At 43.7% G+C, this 22,485-nt stretch overlaps 1 protein-coding gene across 4 annotated transcripts in view; it reads left to right on the top strand.

Moving 5' to 3' along the window:
• The first annotated feature begins 552 nt into the window (after positions 1-552).
• The window catches only part of LOC121004481 (gastrula zinc finger protein XlCGF57.1-like), a 263,952-nt gene continuing 242,019 nt past the window's right edge, over positions 553-22,485 (top strand). For all 4 annotated transcript variants that reach the window (XM_040436727.1, XM_040436723.1, XM_040436725.1 and 1 more), the window contains exons 1-2: positions 553-692; positions 1,084-1,207. In XM_040436727.1, coding sequence (XP_040292661.1) covers positions 636-692; positions 1,084-1,207 — 181 coding nt within the window. In that variant the 5' untranslated portion in view covers positions 553-635. The remainder of the gene's footprint in view (positions 693-1,083; positions 1,208-22,485) is intronic.

The following is a 22,485-nucleotide window of genomic DNA, read 5'->3' as shown; positions in this document are numbered from 1 at the left end:
CAGTGACGTCATGACTTGTATCAGTGGCCTGGGCGGGGCTCGGCTCTGTTCACATAAATTGGGTTTAGCCCCACCCAAGCCAGTGATACTTGTCATGACGTCACTGGGCCTGAGGGAAACAGACTGAAGGCAGCGGTGCTCCTGGAGCAATGCTGCCTTCTCAAACAGATGATCGGGGGGTCCTGGGTGTCGGACCCCCACTGATCAGATACTGATGATCTATCCAGAGGATAGATAATCAGTTAAAAAGAACTGCAGAACCCCTTTAAATCCCTCTCCATTCCTGTGCTGATGCTTCCATGGATCCCTTCAGTTTCTTCACATCGCTGCAGTGACGACGTTGGTTACATAGATAATGTCAGTATGTATGAACACCTCAAAGACTGGACCGACACCTCGTTATTGTGGAGTCCTGAGATGTAGACACATTGACCACTATCAGGGTCTATTTACTGCTGATGTGTCCTCTTATTATCTCCAGTAATTGTATTTTACATGGGATTTTGTAGGATTTGACATTGTCTCATCTCCTTTCCATTCAGGTTCCTACAATATAGGATCCGCTCAGTGGATATCTTCTATATAAGATCCTTCTCCTGATTGACCCGTCAAGGAAGAATAGGGACAGAGACAAGATGGCGGAGAGTATAATAAATCTCACCCTAGAGATCCTCTTCCGGCTTACTGGAGAGGTGAGAGATTCTGATGATGTCACATTACATCATCCTATCTATGTTACTAACAGATGGACATGACTGGAGAGGTGAGGGACTCTGGAGATGTATGGAGTGATATTTATTACTGTGTCTCTCCATAACCAGGACTACACAGTAGTGAAGAAGACCTCTAGTGGGCGCTGTCAGGACCCTGTGTCTGAAGGATGGGGAAGAACCCTGAGCCCAATCATGGGGTCTCCACCTCACCCCCTGATACATGAGGAAATCAATAGAGAGAAGATCCTAGAACTCGCCAACAAGATGATTGAGCTGCTGACTGGAGAGGTGACACTGCTGGGAATGCTGGGACATTATACAGGAACGCTATGAAGGGATCTGGGTGATGACTGTATCATTGTGTTGTCAGGTTCCTATAAGGTGTCAGGATGTCGCCGTCTATTTCTCCATGGAGGAGTGGGAGTATTTAGAAGGACACAAAGATCTGTACAAGGACATCATAATGGAGGATCACTGGCCTCTCACATCACCAGGTAATAGACATGACTAAATCCACATGTCCTCTCATTATCTGTATGTAAGGAATGAATTAAGTCACTGAATGTGTTTCCTATAGTTAAGGAAGAGAGAAGAACACCAGAGAGATGTCCCAGTCCTCTTCTTCCACATGATGGGTCAGAAGAACATCACAATATCCCATGGGATGATGATCAGGTAGATGGAGATAAGGTCTCATAAAATGTTCTCTATGATCTGTAGAAGGCTGTGAAGATCTCGTGTTCAGTCTTGTTTTATGTAACATGTTTTTGTTATGGTGGTGCTTAGAGATGAGCGATTTTTTTTAAAAAATTCGATTTGCCGGTTCGCCAAATTTTGCGGGAAAAATTTGATTTGCTCTCTATATATTCGCGGCGAATTACAATAAAAAACAGCTATTTTCTGGCTACAGAGAGCCTTTATAGTGATGTAGAACACTGTGCCTTGCAGTAAAACGCATAGGGAGTCTGCTTTGCTAGTGAAATAATACTTTGAGTCCGTATGACCTGCAGATGACAGGCATCACTCTTAGAATCACTGCACACTTCACTTATTTGGGCAGTCACAGGGCCAAAACTGACCAAATAGTTCAAGTATGAACTCAGCCTTACAGGTCGATGTTAGCGCCAAGAAGAAGAGCACTCCTTTCACACTGTTGTCAGCTGATCCCACATAGATGTCTACAGAACCTGTTTTATTAAACGCGTATACAAGTAGAGCCCCCCCCCTGATAGAGTGGAGAGGATGTCGGTAGTAATTTTTTGTTGACGTCACTGATTAATTTACCCTTCCTCTGATCCGTCAGAACAATAACCCACAAACAACGGATTCTGTCTGTGGAGCATCCGCCTTCACTCAGTCAGCATTTGGTCAGTAATCCATCAGTATTGCTAATGCCAAAAAAAAAACTGTAGTGGATCCAAAACAGAGATGACACATAAATAGAATCTTTACATGTCTTCTGTGTTTTGTACCCACTCCTGCTTTTGGCTACCAATTCTGATGGGACCATACAGGCCTTACAGCTGCTACACAGACAGGATCCATTGTGCGTCTCATTTTTCCTTCTGACAGATCAACAGGTCAAATAAATGATGATTTCAGCCAGGCCGAAAGCCAAAATAGTGGACCAGTCGTAAAGTGGGGAGGGTGGAAACAGCAAAAGAAGTCCACAGAGTGGACCAATGACATAATGGTGAGGTGGAAGCAGCATGAGGAGACCACAGAGTGGCCCAATGACAGGGTCTAGAGGTGGCAGCAGTATGAGGAGGTCACCGAGTGGCGCAATGACAGTCTGGAGTTGGAAACAGTATGAGAAGGCCACCGAGTGGCACAATGACACAGTCTGGAGGGGGCGGCAGTATGAGAACCAGTGATGAGCAGCAGTGGCAATATTCAAATTTGCGATATTTCGCAAATATTTGGGCAAATATTCGTCATATATTCGCAAATTTGAGAATTCGTGATCTCCAGTCATTATTTTCTTGATTGCGAAGATCGGCAATTGGAAAATTCGCAATAAAATTCGCGATCAACACTTCTCCTATAGGCAACTTTCCTATTGGTTGCTAAGTGCCGATATTCGCAAAAAATTTGCAATAAATTTGCGATTAGAGTATTCGTGAATACGAATATATAGCACTATAGTCTAAATATCGCGAATTCTTGAAGTGGCGATATTCGCGATTAAAATTCGCGATTCGAATATTCGCGCTCAACACTTATGAGGACCCACCAAGTGGCACAATGATAGAGTCTGGAGGTGGTGGCAGCATCAGGAGGTTGTAATTGTTTTCATGTACTTTTTGTATATTTGTTGTTTCATAATATATATTTTCTTCACACTTTCAGACGTCACACGACGTCATTCGGTCCATACAGCAAAAGGAGTTTTTCAGTCACCTATCAATATTACTGAAAAACGCCACTTTGAAAGAGTGGCACAATGATAGAGTCTGGAGGTGGCAGATGCGGCGGAGACCACAGAGTGGCAAGGTGACATAGTGTGGATATGGCAGCAGCAGGATACCACAGAGCGGCAAGGTGACATAGTGTGGATATAATGGCAGCAGCAGCAGGATACCACAGAGTGGCAAGGTGACATAGTGTGGATATGGCAGAAACAGGATACCAGAGTGCCAAGGTAACAGTGTGGATATGGCAGCAGGATACCACAGAGTGGCAAAATGACATAGTGTGGAGTTGGCAGGAGCATGAGGAGACCACAGAATGGCAAGGTGACATAGTGTGGAGATGGCAGCAGCATGAGGAGACCACAGAGTGGCAAGGTGACATAGTGTGGAGATGGCAGCAGCATGAGGAGACCACAGAGTGGCAAGTTGACATAGTGTGGAGATGGCAGCAGCATAAGGAGACCACAGAGTGGCAAGGTGACAGTGTGGAGATGGCAGCAGCATAAGGAGACCACAGAGTGGCAAGGTGACATAGTGTGGAGATGGCAGCGGCATGAGGAGACCACAGAGTGGCACAATGACAGAGCCTGGAGGTGGCAGCATCAGGAGGAGGCCACAGAGTGGCAAGGTGACATACTGTAGAGGTTGGTGGCAATACCAGTACCCGCTGAAGATGGTGGGTGAAAAAAGGAGCATTTGGCATCAGATGTGTGGCATCAGGTGTGTAACAGCATCAGAATAGTAGCTGAGGCAGGTAGCCAGAAGAAACTGGTCTCTTTTGTCAAATTGTTGGTGTGGCACCATGGATGATCTAGTCTGATGCATCAGGCATTGGTGTGTCGAAATCCTGGCTGATCCACGCCTGATTCATCTTGATGCAGTGTCCCACTGTGTGCTCTACAGGGAGTGCAGAATTATTAGGCAAGTTGTATTTTTGAGGATTAATTTTATTATTGAACAACAACCATGTTCTCAATGAACCCAAAAAACTCATTAATATCAAAGCTGAATATTTTTGGAAGTAGTTTTTAGTTTGTTTTTAGTTTTAGCTATTTTAGGGGGATATCTGTGTGTGCAGGTGACTATTACTGTGCATAATTATTAGGCAACTTAACAAAAAACAAATATATACCCATTTCAATTATTTATTTTTACCAGTGAAACCAATATAACATCTCAACATTCACAAATATACATTTCTGACATTCAAAAACAAAACAAAAACAAATCAGTGACCAATATAGCCACCTTTCTTTGCAAGGACACTCAAAAGCCTGCCATCCATGGATTCTGTCAGTGTTTTGATCTGTTCACCATCAACATTGCGTGCAGCAGCAACCACAGCCTCCCAGACACTGTTCAGAGAGGTGTACTGTTTTCCCTCCTTGTAAATCTCACATTTGATGATGGACCACAGGTTCTCAATGGGGTTCAGATCAGGTGAACAAGGAGGCCATGTCATTAGATTTTCTTCTTTTATACCCTTTCTTGCCAGCCACGCTGTGGAGTACTTGGACGTGTGTGATGGAGCATTGTCCTGCATGAAAATCATGTTTTTCTTGAAGGATGCAGACTTCTTCCTGTACCACTGCTTGAAGAAGGTGTCTTCCAGAAACTGGCAGTAGGACTGGGAGTTGAGCTTGACTCCATCCTCAACCCGAAAAGGCCCCACAAGCTCATCTTTGATGATACCAGCCCAAACCAGTACTCCACCTCCACCTTGCTGGCGTCTGAGTCGGACTGGAGCTCTCTGCCCTTTACCAATCCAGCCACGGGCCCATCCATCTGGCCCATCAAGACTCACTCTCATTTCATCAGTCCATAAAACCTTAGAAAAATCAGTCTTGACGTTTCAGCTTGTGTGTCTTGTTCAGTGGTGGTCTTCTTTCAGCCTTTCTTACCTTGGCCATGTCTCTGATTATTGCACACCTTGTGCTTTTGGGCACTCCAGTGATGTTGCAGCTCTGAAATATGGCCAAACTGGTGGCAAGTGGCATCTTGGCAGTTGCACGCTTGACTTTTCTCAGTTCATGGGCAGTTATTTTGCGCCTTGGTTTTTCCACACGCTTCTTGCGACCCTGTTGACTATTTTGAATAAAACGCTTGATTGTTCGATGATCACGCTTCAGAAGCTTTGCAATTTTAAGAGTGCTGCATCCCTCTGCAAGATATCTCACTATTTTTGACTTTTCTGAGCCTGTCAAGTCCTTCTTTTGACCCATTTTGCCAAAGGAAAGGAAGTTGCCTAATAATTATGCACACCTAATATAGGGTGTTGATGTCATTAGACCACACCTCTTCTCATTACAGAGATGCACATCACCTAATATGCTTAATTGGTAGTAGGCTTTCGAGCCTATACAGCTTGGAGTAAGACAACATGCATAAAGAGGATGATGTGGTCAAAATACTCATTTGCCTAATAATTCTGCACGCAGTGTATGTGGGCACTTCAAGCTGTTGCTAAATGTCTAATCAAATGTATTGTGCTGTAATTCCCTTTACAGGGAATGTCTTTGCAATGTCTTTATCTGAGCTTAGCAGCATCCCTAGCAACCAATAGGAAAGTTGCCTACCCCTTACTATAGAAGAACCTCCCCAGCAGCCATTTTCTGCAGTATTTTGCAGATCTGAGAGAGACAGCAGTGTCATTGCTGTGCTCTGTGCTTTCCTGTGTCATTACGTTAGATAGTTAATTAGCGCATATATATATATATATATATATATATATATATTACAGATAGTTAGTGGGAGATAGTCAGTGTAGGTTAGATAGTGATATAGTGTAGCTGATAGGTTAATTAGTTAATTAGTTAGTTAGCTTATATATAAAATACAGATAGTTAGTGGGGGATAGTCAGTGTAGGTTAGATAGTGATATAGTGTAGCTGTAGATGGTTCTGCTGTCCATACATACATGCTACAGACATAGTGCTGTGATGTCACAAATTCACAACAATACATAGTGCACCAATCACTAATATGTAGTCAGACCTGTTAAAATGTGAAGTTGCACATATTGAGCCAAAATATTCACATCATTAGTGCCGATTTTGCAATCGCGAATATATTGGATCATTCTATCTGCATATAAAGCTATTGTAATGTTCGGCCGTGCCATCCATTTTCTCCAGTCTCAGGAAACTTCTACCAGCTTGAAAAATGTTACTATAGTGACCCACGCCTGTATTACGCGCATATTACATTGCTGATTTTCGCAATCAAGACCATATTCGCAAATTCTTGAATTCACGAATATATGACAAATATTAGCGAAATACCATGAATTCGAATATTGCCCCTGCCGCTCATCACTAGTAGCCTGCTGCGAAGCAGGTGCTCTACCCGGGGCACGTTTGGCTCCCGACCTCCCACTGCTGACTCCCAGCCACGCTTTCAACACATATAACCGCAGACGTGAACTGAGAATATATTTTTCTTTTTGTACTGAAATAGGCCAGTAAATGCTTTTACCAGAAATAAATGCACCAGTGAAGTGCGTATAGATTTTTCTTTCTGTACTGAAATAGGTCACTGAACACTTTTGCCACATATAAGTGCACTAGTGAAATGCGTATATATTTTTCTTTTTTTACTGTAATACGCCCCTATACGATTTCAACAGAAATAACTGCAAAAGTGAACTGAGCATAAATTTTTCTTGTTGGACTGAAATAGGCCACTATACGCTATCACCAGAATTAACTGCAGAAATGCACTGAGAAAAAAAATAAAATAAAAAATATATATATATATTTTTTTTTTACTGTAATACGCCCCTATATGCTTTCACCAGAAATAACTGCAACAGTGCAGTGCGTATATGTTTTTCTTTTTTTACTGAAATACGCCCCTATACACCTTTAACAGAAATAACTGCAGAAGTGAAATGCGTTTATATTTTTCTTGTTGGACTGAATAAGATACTAAGATATAAGCCTCTAAAGGCTTTCCAACATAACACTGGCAGCCCAATAACAAAAAGCTTGATTGACAGAGCTGTCTAATGACTATTTGGATCCCTAAATAATCGTTCCCTGCACTTGTAAATCCCTTTCCTATCAATGTCCCTAGCGCCTTCTGACGTCTCTCCCTGCACTAAGATGCTGTGAAAGGATTCCTCCCTATCCTTTCCCTTCACTAATAAATCGTTTTTTTTTTTTTTTTTTTCCACATTCATTTTTCCGATTGCTGTCACTAGAGCCTTCACACGTCTGTCCCTGCACTCAGAATGCTGGAAAATGTCTGACTGTAAGATGGCTGACGTATTTATAGGGCTGTGACATCACAGGGCTGGCTGGCTGGTGATTGGCTGCATGCAGGCATGTCATTTTAGGTTATCCCGCCTTCCCAGAGTTCCTTGCCCCATGTCCTCAGTCCTCACACGTGTAGCCACCATTTTAGGAAAAATGCGATTCATTACCACGAAGTGCGAGGAAATTCGCATTCGTTGCGAATCTAATTTTTCCTGAAATTCTAAAGGAATTCAACTTCGTCAGCATCGATTCGCTCATCTCTAGTGGTGTCCATGTCTACTGACATCCCGTCATCTGGGGTGGACACGGGCACTGCATCACTCACCCTACCACTGTCAGGTGGCCAAGCCGCGATGATCCTTTCCTGCCGCCCAGTAACAGGGCTGGCCATTGGAGTTTTGTGTCCCCATTGGAAGCTGCAGCCAACATCTGGCTGCCAGACCTCCTTCCCTGACCCATAAGGTGCGTAGGCACCCTGGCTCTTAAAGGGCCAGTGCACCTGTACTCCACTCTTCACCAGTCAATGGCTGGAAACCTGTGGATGCTTAAGGCACCTTTCCCAAGGCTTCTCTAGCTTGGTAGATCATGCAAAGGTGCTATTATCTGTCTGTCTGTGTACTGACATCTGCCTGATTCCTGGATTCTGAATCTCTGCCGCCTGACCTGACTCGTGCCTGTTTACCATTCTGACCCTGTGCTGCCTGCCCTGACCTTTGGACTGATTTTAGATTAGCATGAACTCTGCCTGCCTTGACCTCCATATATGCCAGAATGCCTTGGTCTCCGCCTGCCATTAACCATGAGCTTTTCCTGATCTCTCTGTGCTTTGCACTTGTGTCCCTATGGGTCAGCTGCCAACCACAATGGGACTATTCCAAGAGGTATCAGCTTGGTGGCTCCCCTGCAGCAAATTTCAGATCCCTGTAGTTGGAATAAAAGGTGAAAAGCAGGGGACTGCCAGGATAAGTTCCTCATGACAAGCCCAAATTTAAACCAGTTGGTTGGCATGATTGATCTATGCCCACTGTCTGTAACAGTTTTATCCTTGTATAATGAGAAAGGTGGAGATAGCAGGATTGCAGCTGACCATAGACATTACATGTCTGGATCGTCTCACAATTTTCTGACTATGGATACATGTCAGTTTTGGTCGTAATTCTAATTACTGATGTTTTCTGGTCATATAAACCTTCAACATGACTTCAACCATCTGATGACTTTTACAATATTTCTTTCACAGCTTGTGAATCCGGGTGAAGATCTGAACATTATATATGTTACAGAGGCAATTGTAAGGGGTGATGAGCAGAGTATAGAGGACATTCCTACAGATGTCCACCCAGGTGAGTAGTAACCACTAAATAAGGCCTCTTGCACACGTGGCTATATTGCGGGCCGCATACGGCAGTTCCGCAATACACGGGGCACCGGCCTTGTGCATTCCGCATCATGGATGCGGACCCATTCACTTGGGTCCTCAAATCCGAAGATGCGGTGTGGTGCGGAACGGAAGCACAGAATGTAACCCCACGGAACCACTATGGAGTGCTTCTGTGGGATTTCCGATCCAAGCTTCCGTTCTATTTTTTTGCGGAACAGACGGATCACGGACCCATTCAAGTTGAATGGGTGTGGATCAGTCCCGGCCACCGGACGGACGATGCCCGTGCATTGCGGACCGCAAATTGCGGTCCCCAATGCACGAAATGGAATCAATACGTTTGTGTGCAAAAAACTGAGAAGACTCTACTCATTTTCTTAAGCTCAATTTTCTAGCATTTTAGATGATAAAACTTGCTGATCATTTATATTATGGACGTGAATATGGATATAAAATATACCTATGTGAACAAAGCCTGTTCCATTATCATCTGCTATAAGTACTTCAGAATTTTTGGCTAATTTTTTTTAACTAAGGAACCATTAATTCCTTCAAAATAAGCCTAGTTCACATGTCAGTGTTTGGTGATCTGCAGTGACTGTCAGCCAAAACCCCATGCAGGTCAACAACACAGAAGTGGTGGAAATCTTTCCATTATACCTTATCTCTGTGTAGGCTCCATTCCTGGTTTGAATAAATCAATGGGTGGTTTGCCTAATGGCCACATATTTTCTGTATAGAATATTCTTTTGCTGTAGCTTGATCTAGGTGATCTATCATGGAGCTGAGGATGGCAAACATGTTTTGCGAATTATACTATTGCCTATTCTTTTGCATGCCCCATTTTCAGATATCCCAGTGGCCCCATAGTAGTGATGGCAGCCACAATTATTATTCATAAGGCCAGTGTATATGCTAGGCTATTTGTATAAGCAGTTCTTGGTGTAGATGGTTTAGCCAATACTAGGAATAGATTATGAAGGCAGGAAAAGTCTAAAGAACTTTTTTATTCAAAGAAATAAAATAAAAAATGAGATACCAGCCTTACACTTGTTCTACAGCCATGGCTTCTTTGAGACAATACTGCTCCTCCTCTCTGCCCTGTTTTATGCCAAAGTGCATGCAGGCATTAATAAGTGTGTGACACAGACACCACCTAATAGCACTCACTCACAGTTCTCTATCTTATTCTCCATTGAGCCTTTCACTAGAAAAGAGTGGTGGTAGACACATTGAAACCTATAAAGATACTGGCTTCAACCCAAAGTGGGAAACTACAAGAGAACAGCCTGATGGCCTAACGTCATGATCTAGTGGTCCTTGCTCGGAGGTCTACTGATAGCTAATAATCTGTTTTGCCATTAATATCTCAGTCGACAATTAAATTTTGCTCCATGCTTTGTAAATTTGAAGGACATTTTCTACAGAAATATTATAAAATATAATAACAATATCATTCTAAGGTTATATTATTCAAAATTGTAAAGTAATGTTTTCTTTTTGACAGATGACTGTATCAGGAGCTCAGAAGAACATCTGGTGTCTTCACATTTTAAAGCAGATGATCATGTTGTCACACAAGATACCTATGAAAAACATGCCATTGTCACAGATGTACCCTCTGACATTCACAGCAAAAATCCATCATCTTATGCTATTAAACACGCTAAGGAGAAGCCATTTTCATGTTCAGAATGTGGGAAATGTTTTCCTATAAAAAAAACTCTTGTAATGCACCAGAGAATTCACACAGGAGAGAAACCATATTCATGTTCGGAATGTAAGAGATGTTTTGCTTGGAAATCAGATTTTGTTAGGCATAAGCGAAAACATACAGGGGAGAAGCCGTTTTCATGTTCATATTGTGGGAAATGTTTTAACCAGAAATCAGATCTGGTTATACATCAGAGATGCCACACGGGGTCGATGCTATTTACATGTACAGAATGTAACAAATGTTTCAACCTGAAATCAGCTCTTCTCATTCATCAGAGAATTCACACAGGGGAGAAACCATTTTCATGCCCAGAATGTGGGAAATGTTTTACTCAAAAATCAAGTCTTGATTACCATCAGATTACTCACACAGGAGAGAAGCCATTTTTATGTTCAGAATGTGGGAAATGTTTTAACAGGAAATTACATCTCGTTACACATCAAATAATTCATACAGGAGAGAAGCCATATTCATGTTCAGAATGTGGGAAATGTTTTACTCGAAAATCAAGTCTTGATTACCATCAGAGAACTCACACAGGAGAGAAGCCGTTTTCATGTTCAGAATGTGGGAAATGTTTTACAAACAGATCAAATCTTTTGAAACATAGGCATATTCACACAGGAGAGAAACCACATTCATGTTCTGAATGTGGGAAATGTTTTACCCACAAGTCAGGGCTTGTTACGCATCAACGAACTCACACAGGGGAGAAGCCATTTTCATGTTTAGAATGTGGGAAATGTTTTCCTTGGAAATCTGATTTTGTTAGACATCAGAGGAGTCACACGGGGGAGAAGCCATATTCATGTTCTTAATGCGGGGAATGTATTAACTGGAAATCTAATTTTGTTAGACCAAAAGAATGTACACAAGGGAAAAGCCATTTTTATGTCCTGAATGTGGGGAATGTTTACCCACGAATCACATCTTTCTAAACATTGTATTTTCTTTTGTTAAACTATAGAAAAATTTCACTTACAGTCAAAGTAAAGTCATGTCACACAGGCGAAAGGGAAATCTGTTAAGATTCATAAATGACGATTATGAAATGTATATAATTACCAATCAATGTCTCTTATCCAAAAATAAAATATAATCCAGATAACTCCCCTGTATATCCACCATGTGCAGAGAATATTTTACATTAATTTATTTAACTGAATATTAAAACTTGTTTCCAATTATTAAAAATATTTGCTTTAAAGCTTGTATAGTTGTGTTTATCAATTTATTTTTTGTTATTTGTTGCATGTGTAAGGATTGCTCTCTCTGCCTGGGACGGCGATGACAGACTTCTTATCAAACAGGGGTTTTCAAGCTCAAATGGTGTTTTATTGGTCACACAGCACATCAAACTTCCAAGTCTGGCATCACTTGGCACTGTGAAGTCGCAGCTTCACATCACAACACGTTACATCAACACAAAACAATAAATCCTTGTCTGGCTAGGCGCTCACTGTACAGAGGTTTTCCCTAATTCACCTGTAGCTCAGGCTTCACACTGCGGTATTCAGCTTCACTTAGCCATGCGGTCAGACTGCGACCAATGCAACCCATTGGGGTCTCGGCCCACCAATACTCCTGATTCTGACCACATGATGCCCCTCTTCTCCAGCTTTACTCAGCTTTGTGGCCCCCCCACAGAGTCTCTGCAGGCTTCCTTCTCTCCTCCCATAAACACACACTGAGGATTGCTTTTTGAGGATTGCAATGCCCTCATTGCAGCTAGCCAGGGGAATACTTGTACTGGACTGTGGGTGTGGACTGAGAGACTCCCACTACCAACCTATCTCCCAGTCCAAAGAAATACAGCCTATATAACTTAAACAAACCATCTCTAGGAAGCTATGCCTTGCTGAACCAAAACACATCTCTGGATTTCTGCTACCTCACCCAACTAAACTGGAAACCAGGTGAGATTTACACCCCCTACACACCTCTACTGTACACTTCCCCACACATGTTATGTAGTTGCCTCAGAATCTACAAGGTTAAGGCAGAGCATTTTGTGTAAAATTGTGATGTGAGAATTGAGCCATGGATCCCAGACTTTGTGGACTCTGTTAGGGCACTTTCTGTTCTTGAAAATCATCCTTTCATATTAACAATATTACACTACTGGACAATGTTGGATTCTAGAGCAGCTGGAAATTTTATGGACCTTAAGATTGGTTTGATCATCATATTGACCACATCCAAGATCTTCACTGGTTGAAGTAGTGACTACTGATGGGTCACCTTTTAAACCTAATCATGTGAAATTGTGCATCATGAAACTATTGAACTGCAGTTAATAATTGATCCTGATCATCCTGAAAAGATATGTTTTCACTAAATCTCCCCAAAATTTCCAGTAATTCTGGGTATTTCATACCTTGGCATCCATAATCCATCCATAAATTGAAAGTCAAGAAACAAATTTTTCTTCTGAATACTGTCCACTCCATTGTCTCTGCAGAGTCCAAGGAATGTTACCATCTGTGGATATTGATCCACTGTACCAACCACCGAGGAGTGGTAGGGTGCTGACCCACGAGGATCAGGGACACTAGAGTGAAGTACCAGAGGAATTAGGCTAACTCTTAGTCAGCAACAGGCTTAGGTCAAAGTCCAGGAAGGCAACTGTCAGTAATCCACCAGTTAAACTGATTATAGCTCAGATAGCACAGCAAATCTGAATAAAAGGACCTGTATTGATCAGGCAAAGAGTGAGAGAGACAAGCCGATATTTATAGGGGACTTGATGAACTATTAGTCGACAGCAGGACAGCAACACAGAGCAAGGAGAAAAAGGGTGTACAGTGCTGAACCTGAGGTGAGATACACTGAACTGATCATAGAGAGTGGATTGGCGGACACAGGCCACAGTTCAACCCCCCCCCCCCCCCTACTTCCCCTTATGGATTCTCTTCTTTGGTCTGGAGTCTTGCAGACATTACATTATATCTGGAATATCAGTTATAATAAACTGGTATATCAACTCTGTTCATACATGCTGAAGGCTTAGTCACAGGCTGAATCTGAAAAACTATTAATAATGCAATGAGCCAGACCGACAGGGGAATTATATGTGAGGTCACGGTGTGAGCATTAGGTGGGCCGAGGTAAATACAGTTCTGGTTACTCACGGTTATGTCGTTCCTGGGCAGGCCTGCACAAGTGATGAGGAGAACGGCACAGGAATTCTCTGGGGCACACTCTGGTGTAAGGGACAAAGGCCAGATGGTGTTTCGAGGTGCCCTTGATGGTCTGCATTAATGTGCCTATGCAAGGTCCCTTGTAGTCGTGACGCCAGTAACATTTATTGTGGTACAACCATTTACTGGAGTGTTAATTGAGGAATTGGAGACTGAGGCAAGGATGGTGCAATCAAGCTTATAACTTTTACTGAACATTGCTCCTGATAACCGTTACATCCAAGTACAAAACAGTCTCTAGTACTTCCAGATATGAAATACAGTCTCTAGTACATCCAGATATGAAATACAGTCTCTCATGCATACGAGGGTAGAATATTGTAAGTCTTCATGTAAAACAGGCTCTTTGTCTTTTATATATATGAAAGCTACTGCTTCAGACTAGGCTTTAGAAGTATAAAAAGTCTTAGGCTGGTATTAACTCTCGCCTTATTCTAACCTAGATTAAAGGTGGTTTTCAGAATCCTTGAACCTCTATTTCCAGTGCTTTTCTGACAGTTGGCCTAACCTACATCCTAGAGGTGTGGATGCCGGAAGCTTTGTCCTACACCTAATTGCAAAGGTGCCTGGGAAGCCTTTGAGTATGGCCGTTTGCTATCCTTTGACTTGAATAAAATATACTAGTCCACTTGAATACTTGCTGTTTGCAGCTTATCACTGGTCACCCCGGAGGAGCGAGCTATAGAAGTAGATTTCTCACCTCTAGGCAGAATCTTGTAGGCTTTAATCCTGGACAGTGGAGCCAACAGGGAGAGAGCAGAGAGGCAGGAGGCCTCTCTCCAGCAGGCAACTACATCTTGGCTGCACACGGACTAGACTTCAGGAAGAGAATCTAAACTAGACTGCCTAACTAGGCCTGAGCTAAGCTATATATACACTGTAACACTGCCTCATCTAGTGGAGAAACTAGTGTAGTGTGCACTAACTAGGCCTGTATAAAGGATCTTACACATAAAATCACATAATGACATGGGAGAATATGACATGAGATGAAGTACAGCATGCAGACATAATATATGACAATAAAACTAGTTTGCGGTGCCCATGATCACGAGTGGGACACTGCAATGACAGCAGAGTCAGCCACTGGTACTCCAGAAGAAAAATACACTTTACTCCAGAAATACTTTTACACAACACCCCTCAACAAGCTTCTTGATAAGTTCATACAGAGTGTGGGCTTTAGACACAGACCGGGGACAGACAACTAAGAAATGTTGACAGCTCTCAGCCCTCCTGTTGATGAAGACATCTGTACAGCAGACATATGTAAAAGGTATCTCTTGCGGATGTTGGGGTACAGGTGTATTCCTGACAGACTGCATAGCAATCAAGCACTGGGAATGACAAGCAGAATGCCAGTGAAGAATCTGCTGTAGGAAGGCGCAAGGGGCCATCATTGATGGAAGATATGTGTCACCGAGATTCCTGGCCTCGATTAGGTAAGAGCCGGAGTAGTTTTAAGTGTCAGCGGCAGCTAGTATTGACTGACATTGTTTTGTTGTTAGTATGGCTGTAAAGCCGATCAGGGCCGGCTCTTACTGGGAGTAGCCAAAGGGCTGGGTGGGTGTCTGCTCCCCACGCTCCAGGCCGGGTCTTTTTTGGCCTATATAAAACCCAGCCAGCAATCTCAGCTGGGGGGTCTGTGTTTTGGGACCTGTGAATTTGTGCCGTGCTAAAGGGCTGAGAGCCACATGCTAGGAAACAGCCCCCAAAGCCTGCTGCGGACTGCGGGTGGAAAACTGAAGTTGAAGATTTTGTTCTATGGACATTGCATGGTTTGAACAAACACCAAGACTGTGAACGGTCATTTTGTTTTTACTTATGTGTGAATAAACACTGAACTGTTTAAGTTAAAGACTTTGTGATTGCCTCTATACTGCCTCCGCTAGCCTGTCTACCAAAACAAAACCCCACAATTGGTGTCAGATGCGGGCAAACGGTGTAAGGCAGGCTTGAAGGCCGAATTTATTTTTTTTCCCGGGCACAAGTGCATGTCCTATATTAAGCCGGCAAGGTTACGACCCATGTCCTCGGATAAAATGGAGGCGGTCATGAAAGCCCTCGTTGAGGCTAACTTGCAGCAGCTGGAGACTAACAAGCAGCAGCAGGAAACTAACCAGCTGCTATTACAACATGTAACATAGAAACATAGAAACATAGAAACATAGAATGTGTCGGCAGATAAGAACCATTTGGCCCATCTAGTCTGCCCAATATACTGAATACTATGGATAGCCCCCGGCCCTATCTTATATGAAGGATGGCCTTATGCCTATCCCATGCATGCTTAAACCCCTTCACTGTATTTGCAGCTACCACTTCTGCAGGAAGGCTATTCCATGCATCCACTACTCTCTCAGTAAAGTAATACTTCCTTATATTACTTTTAAACCTTTGCCCCTCTAATTTAAAACTGTGTCCTCTTGTGGTAGTTTTTCTTCTTTTAAATATGCTCTCTTCCTTTACCGAGTTGATTCCCTTTATGTATTTAAAAGTTTCTATCATATCCCCTCTGTCTCTTCTTTCTTCCAAGCTATACATATTAAGGTCCTTTAACCTTTCCTGGTAAGTTTTATCCTGCAATCCATGTACTAGTTTAGTAGCTCTTCTCTGAACTCTCTCTAGAGTATCTATATCCTTCTGGAGATATGGCCTCCAGTACTGCGCACAATACTCCAAGTGAGGTCTCACCAGTGTTCTGTACAGCGGCATAAGCACTTCACTCTTTCTACTGCTTATACCTCTCCCTATACATCCAAGCATTCTGCTGGCATTTCGTGCTGCTCTATTACATTGTCTTCCCACCTTTAAGTCTTCTGAAATAATTACTCCTAAATCCCTTTCCTCAGATACTGAGGTCAGGACTGTGTCAAATATTCTATATTCTGCCCTTGGGTTTTTACGCCCCAGGTGCATTATCTTGCACTTATCCACATTAAATTTCAGTTTCCAGAGTTCTGACCATTCTTCTAGTTTTCCTAAATCCTTTTCCATTTGGCGTTTCCCTCCAGGAACATCAACCCTGTTACATATCTTTGTGTCATCAGCAAAAAGACAAACCTTACCAGCGAGGCCTTTTGCAATATCACTTATGAAGATATTAAACAAAATCGGTCCCAGTACAGATCCCTGTGGAACCCCACTGGTAACATTACCTTGTTTTGAATGTTCTCCATTGACTACAACCCTCTGTTGTCTGTCACTCAGCCACTGCCTAATCCACTCAACAATATGGGAGTCCATGCTCAATGACTGCAGTTTATTGATAAGTCTTCTATGTGGGACAGTGTCAAAAGCCTTACTAAAATCTAGATATGCGATGTCTACTGCACCTCCACCGTCTATTATTTTATTCACCCAGTCAAAAAAATCTATAAGATTTGTTTGACATGATCTCCCTGAAGTAAACCCATGTTGTTTTTCATCTTGCAATCCATGGGATTTTAGATGTTCCACAATCCTATCCTTTAATAGGGTTTCCATTAATTTGCCTACTATTGATGTCAGACTCACTGGTCTATAGTTGCTCGATTCCTCCCTACTACCTTTCTTGTGAATGGGCACGACATTTGCCAATTTCCAATCTTCCGGGACGACTCCTGTTACTAATGATTGGTTAAATAAATCTGTTAACGGTTTTGCCAGCTCACCACTAAGCTCTTTTAATAATTTTGGGTGTATCTCATCAGGCCCCTGTGACTTATCTGTCTTCACCTTAGACAGCAAACTTAGAACATCTTCCTCTGTAAAGATACATGCATCAAACGATTTAATAGTCATTCTTTCTAGTGGAGGTCCTTCTCCTTTTTCTTTTGTAAAAACTGAACAGAAGTAATAGCGTTGCAAGCGGCCGGAGCGTCCCAGAATGTCCACTATGCCCGTAAACCTGTCCCGGCAATCCCTAAGATGTCCCCCTCGGATGACGTCAAGACCTATCTGGTGATGTTAGAAAAGGTGGCTGTGAAGGTGAAGTTACCCCTAGACCAGTGGGCTGAGGTCGTCGCTCCGTTCATGGTGTCTGGGCCCCAGCAAGTGTTTTTTGATCTTACCGATGATCAAGTGGCCGACTACCCGACCGTGAAAGGTGAGATGCTGGTGAGACTGGGGGTGAATGTACTGGTCCGGGCTCAGCGGGTGCACCAGTGGGAATTTAACTCGGCTGAACCCGCCAGACCACAATATTATGACCTGCTACACCGGTTGCAGAAATGACTGCACCCTGACATATTGACTCCCACTGCTATGCTGGACCATCTGTTGGCGGATGTGTTTTGGAGGGCTTTGCCGTACTCTCCAGCACTGGATCGAACAGGTGTCTCCTGGTAATGCCTTAGAGATGGTTGACCTGATGGAGCACTACGAGGCCACTAGAAATATTCAGCGGGTTCTTTTGGAGGGGGCCAGTAAAACCCCAGAAATCTCCACCCCAGACCGAGCAGGACGTATCCCCCGCAGACCCAGCCCCGGTGGTTTGCTGGTGGTGTCACAAGCCTGGACACATAAGGGCCGACTGTCCCTATCGGGGTGAACCCATGGATACCAACTATGGCTACCGCCAACTTATTGTATGCCAGGAAGCTGTGTGTCACAGGTATCTCCGAGACTGTAGAGAATAGCCACCTGTGCCAGGTGGAAGTGGGGGACACTCTGGCGGTGGCACTATTGGATTCAGGGAGCCTGGTGTCCCTGGTAAGAGCTGCCCTGGTGCGGCCTGTCGAGTATACTGGCCGAAGGGTCGGCGTTGTATGCATTCATGGGACTATCCCACCACCCTGGTCTCTATATCAACGGTGGCCGGCAGGTGGACTCATGAGGTGGCCAACGCCACAAAATTACCGTATAGCCTAATAATTGGGAGAGACTACCCTGATTTCCCGGCACTATGGCCGGACACGAAATTTACCGATACCCGTGAGACAGATGTGACCCTAGCAGAGTGGCCCAGCTCAGGGAGGAGACCAGAACCCTGGAAACCTGAGTCCGAAGGGCCAGTGGTAGGGGTGACCGCCACTTTGGTAGAAGAGGGGGAGACAACCTTGCTAAGTGTGATGTGGGAGACATGGAGGACTTGCCGCCGGGTCCAGAGTTGGCAGACCTCAATGTCTCCGGGGATAATTTTGGTACTGCAGAACATCGGGACCCAACCCTATCCCGAGCCTGGAAAATGTATTAATAATAGATAGGGAACCCAACATGTGAATCTGCTCAAACCCTAGAAAGATAGGGAAACCTGTACGGAAGACAGCCCACTACCAGGGTTCCTAGGGGAGGCGATTTTAGCTCCTCTGTCTGAAGCAAGGGAAGCGGCTGCCACAGTGAAAATAGCTTACAGCGTCTCCTCTAAACAGGCTCAGGAAGCCAGGGAGTTTATTAGTCGGAACACGGATGTGTTCTCGGACCTTCATGGATGCACTTCCATAGTCCGACATGAGATTATCACTGAGCCTCAGGCCATCACTGAGGAAGTAGAGCTCCAGCTAGGTGTCATCGAGGAGTCAAAAAGTAAATGGGCCAGTCCGATAGTCTTGATACCAAGACATTGATACGGGACATTGCGGTTCTGTAACGACTTCCGCACACTGAATGAGGTGTCCAAGTTTGACGCGTATCCCATGCCCCGAGTGGATGAGCTTATTAAGAGGCTGGGCCAAGCCCTGTATTTTTCTGTGTTGGACCTCACCAAAGGGTACTAGCAGGTACCCTTGACAGAGGCTGCCAAGGAAAAAACGGCTTTCATCACGCCAGAGGGGCTGTATCAGTACAAGTTATTATCCTTTGGTCTACATGGCGCTCCCGCCACGTTTCAAAGGCTAATGGACATTGTACTCCGTCCACATCGTCAGTACGCTTCGGCATACCTGGACGATATCGTTATCCACAGCACCGACTGGAAAAGTCACCTACCTAAAGTACAGGCTGTAGTTGACTCCCTTAGGAAGGCTGGCTTAACCGCTAATCCAAAAAAGTGTGTGATGGGGTTAGAAGAGACCAAGTACCTGGGGTATGTAATTGGGCACGGAATGATCAAACCTCAGGTGAACAAAATTGAGGCAATTAGGAATTGGCCCCGGCCCCTGACCTGTCACTACTCGGCAAGTAAAGTCGTTCCTGGGTATGGTGGGGTACTATATGAGGTTTGTCCCCAATTTTGCTACAGTTGCCGCACCATTGACAGGCCTTTTGAAGGGACGCAAGTCAGTGAAGGTTCAGTGGAATGAGCGGGCAGAAAAGGCTTTTTCTGCTTTGAAGTCTGCCCTGTGTGGGTCCCCGTTATTGGTGACGCCTGACTTCAAGAGGGAGTTTGTGGTACAGACCGATGCCTCTGAAGTAGGCCTCGGAGCTGTACTCTCTCAGGACATCAATGGGGAGAAACATCCTGTTGTTTTCCTGAGCCGAAATCTTACCCCAGCCGAGACCAGGTACAGTATAGTGGAGAGAGAGTGCCTGGTCATCAAATGGGCACTCGAGTCTCTCCGCTATTATCTGTTGGGGGGAAAGTTCCGTCTGGTGACCGACCACTACCCTCTCAAGTGGATGAGCCAGGCCAAAGAGAGGAATGCTCAGGTGGTTCTTGTCATTACAAAACTTTAAATTTTCAGTGGAATATAGGGCAGGCAGGTTACAGGGAAACAGAGATGCCCTGTCCAGGGTACACTGTCTGGCGGGTAATGAAAGTAAAAGGCAGCTCTCACCTGTGTCTCCTTGCCACGAGCGCCTGGATTGCACTATTAGTAGAAACCTCAAAAAAAACCTTTGCAAGTCCAGCTTCAGTATGCAAGGTAAGAAACTTTATTCTACCTTTTTTTAAACTTCCAATACACGGATATGCTTGTAACGCGTTTCAGACCACTCTCAATATAGGTCCTTCATCATGACATAAAAAAGCTCAAAAGATTTCACTACATATGTCCCACCCACACCTGACTATGCAATCAGGAAATCACGTGACCCACAGTGCAATCAAGACAACATGCGATATTAAAAATATATCAACACCAAATCGTGAACTAAAAATAAATACACTAAATTGATATTATTAAAATAATTTGTTGCTAACGGCTGGCTCATAAGTAGTACCTTAAGGGATATATTACACATAACCTAATACTGCAAAATAAGATTGTGTCTTTTATTTAACCCCTGCGGGTAACGTGTAACGTTTAAAAGCTTTCTTCTGTGATCTCCTCCTCTGACAGGGACCACTACTCTCTCTATGCCCTGGGCTCTCAATTTAGAGGTATCCCCACCACGACAAACCACAAAGTGCAGACTAGCCGCAGATACATTGCGTTTTCATGGTGGGGCACATCAGAAATGTGTTTGCGTACTCTGGATTTTATCTTATTGGATGTACATCCCACATACTGTAGCCGGCAATCCATACATGTAATCAGATAAATAGCATTCTTAGTATTGCAGTTGAGATAGGATTTGATCGCAAATTCTTTGTCATTGGCAGTAGATTTAAATCGGTTGGTAACCATCATGTGGTCACCGCAGATGCATCTGCCATGACCACATTTGAAGCTACCTTTACTGCTGATCCATGTGGGTTTAGAGATAACAGCATCCCGAAACATACTAGGGCTGAGTGATTGGCCAAGGGTAGGAGCCTTGCGTGCTGCACATCTAATACCACCCTCCACAATATCTGACTACTGATTATCATAACTAAGAAGAGGTAAATGTTTTTTTTATCATTTTACATATCTCACTGAATTGCTCACTATATTGAGTCACAAAGGTAATAGCATTATTTTTTATAGAGAACTGCCGATATCTCTCACCGGAGGCTCGTTTCTCAGGAAAGATCAGCGAGTTTCTCTCTATTTTCGAAACCATTTCATAGTGATTTAGAGTCACTCTCCTGGAATACGTCCTAGATGAGAGTCTCTTCCTGATATTATTAGCTTCAAGGATAAAGGCTTCCTCATCCGTGCATCTCCTTTTTGCCCTGATAAGTTCACCCTTCGGGATATTATAGATAACATGTGGTGGATGGCATGAGGACGCATGGAGGATGGTATTCCTTGCCGTATCTTTCCTGTGTGAAAATGTATGAACCACGGATGTATCCACATCCCCCCTCAGACACAAATCCAAAAAATGTAAGGAGTCCGAATCATGGTGGACATCAAATGTAATGAAGTCCACACATGAATTTAAGTAGTTTGTGAACAGCGATATGGCCGCCACATCACCAGACCATACCATAAGCAGGTCATCGATGTAACCATACCACTGCACACAACCACAAAAAGGAAGAGTGTCGATGAGGAGAAAGCTCCTCTCCCACCATGCCATAAATATATTGGCTATGGAGGGAGAGAACTTAGCCCCCGTCGACACTCCCGACACCTGAAGATAGAAATCATTATTAAACATAAAAAAGTTCTGCCTGAGGAGGAAGTCGATAACTGTGCCTATGAATTCCTGCAATTCTTTGGTATAATCACTGTATGCATCGAGAAACCAGGACAATGCCATAAGAGCCAAATCATGGGGGATATTTGTGTACAGTGACACCACATCCGCGGTGATCCATCTGTACCCCTCACCCTATCGAAATTCAGAGAACGCCTGAAGCACAGAGTGTCCTTCAAAAACCTAGGAATCATAGGAATCAGTGGTTGTAAAAGAGAGTCTACCCACTCGGAAGGTTTTTCCGAAAAAGATCCAATCTCCCCCACTATAGGTCTTAATGGGGGAAGGGAATATACCCTTATGGATTTTTGTCAGGGCCTGAAAGACTGAGATGACTAGATGGGCTACATAAATATAATCATATTCTTTTTTTATTACAG

The sequence above is a fragment of the Bufo bufo genome, chromosome 6 (assembly GCF_905171765.1).
Source record: "Bufo bufo chromosome 6, aBufBuf1.1, whole genome shotgun sequence".
Lineage (NCBI taxonomy): Eukaryota > Metazoa > Chordata > Amphibia > Anura > Bufonidae > Bufo > Bufo bufo.
Note: the sequence above shows the minus strand (reverse complement) of the source record. Positions and strands in the feature narration are given on the sequence as shown.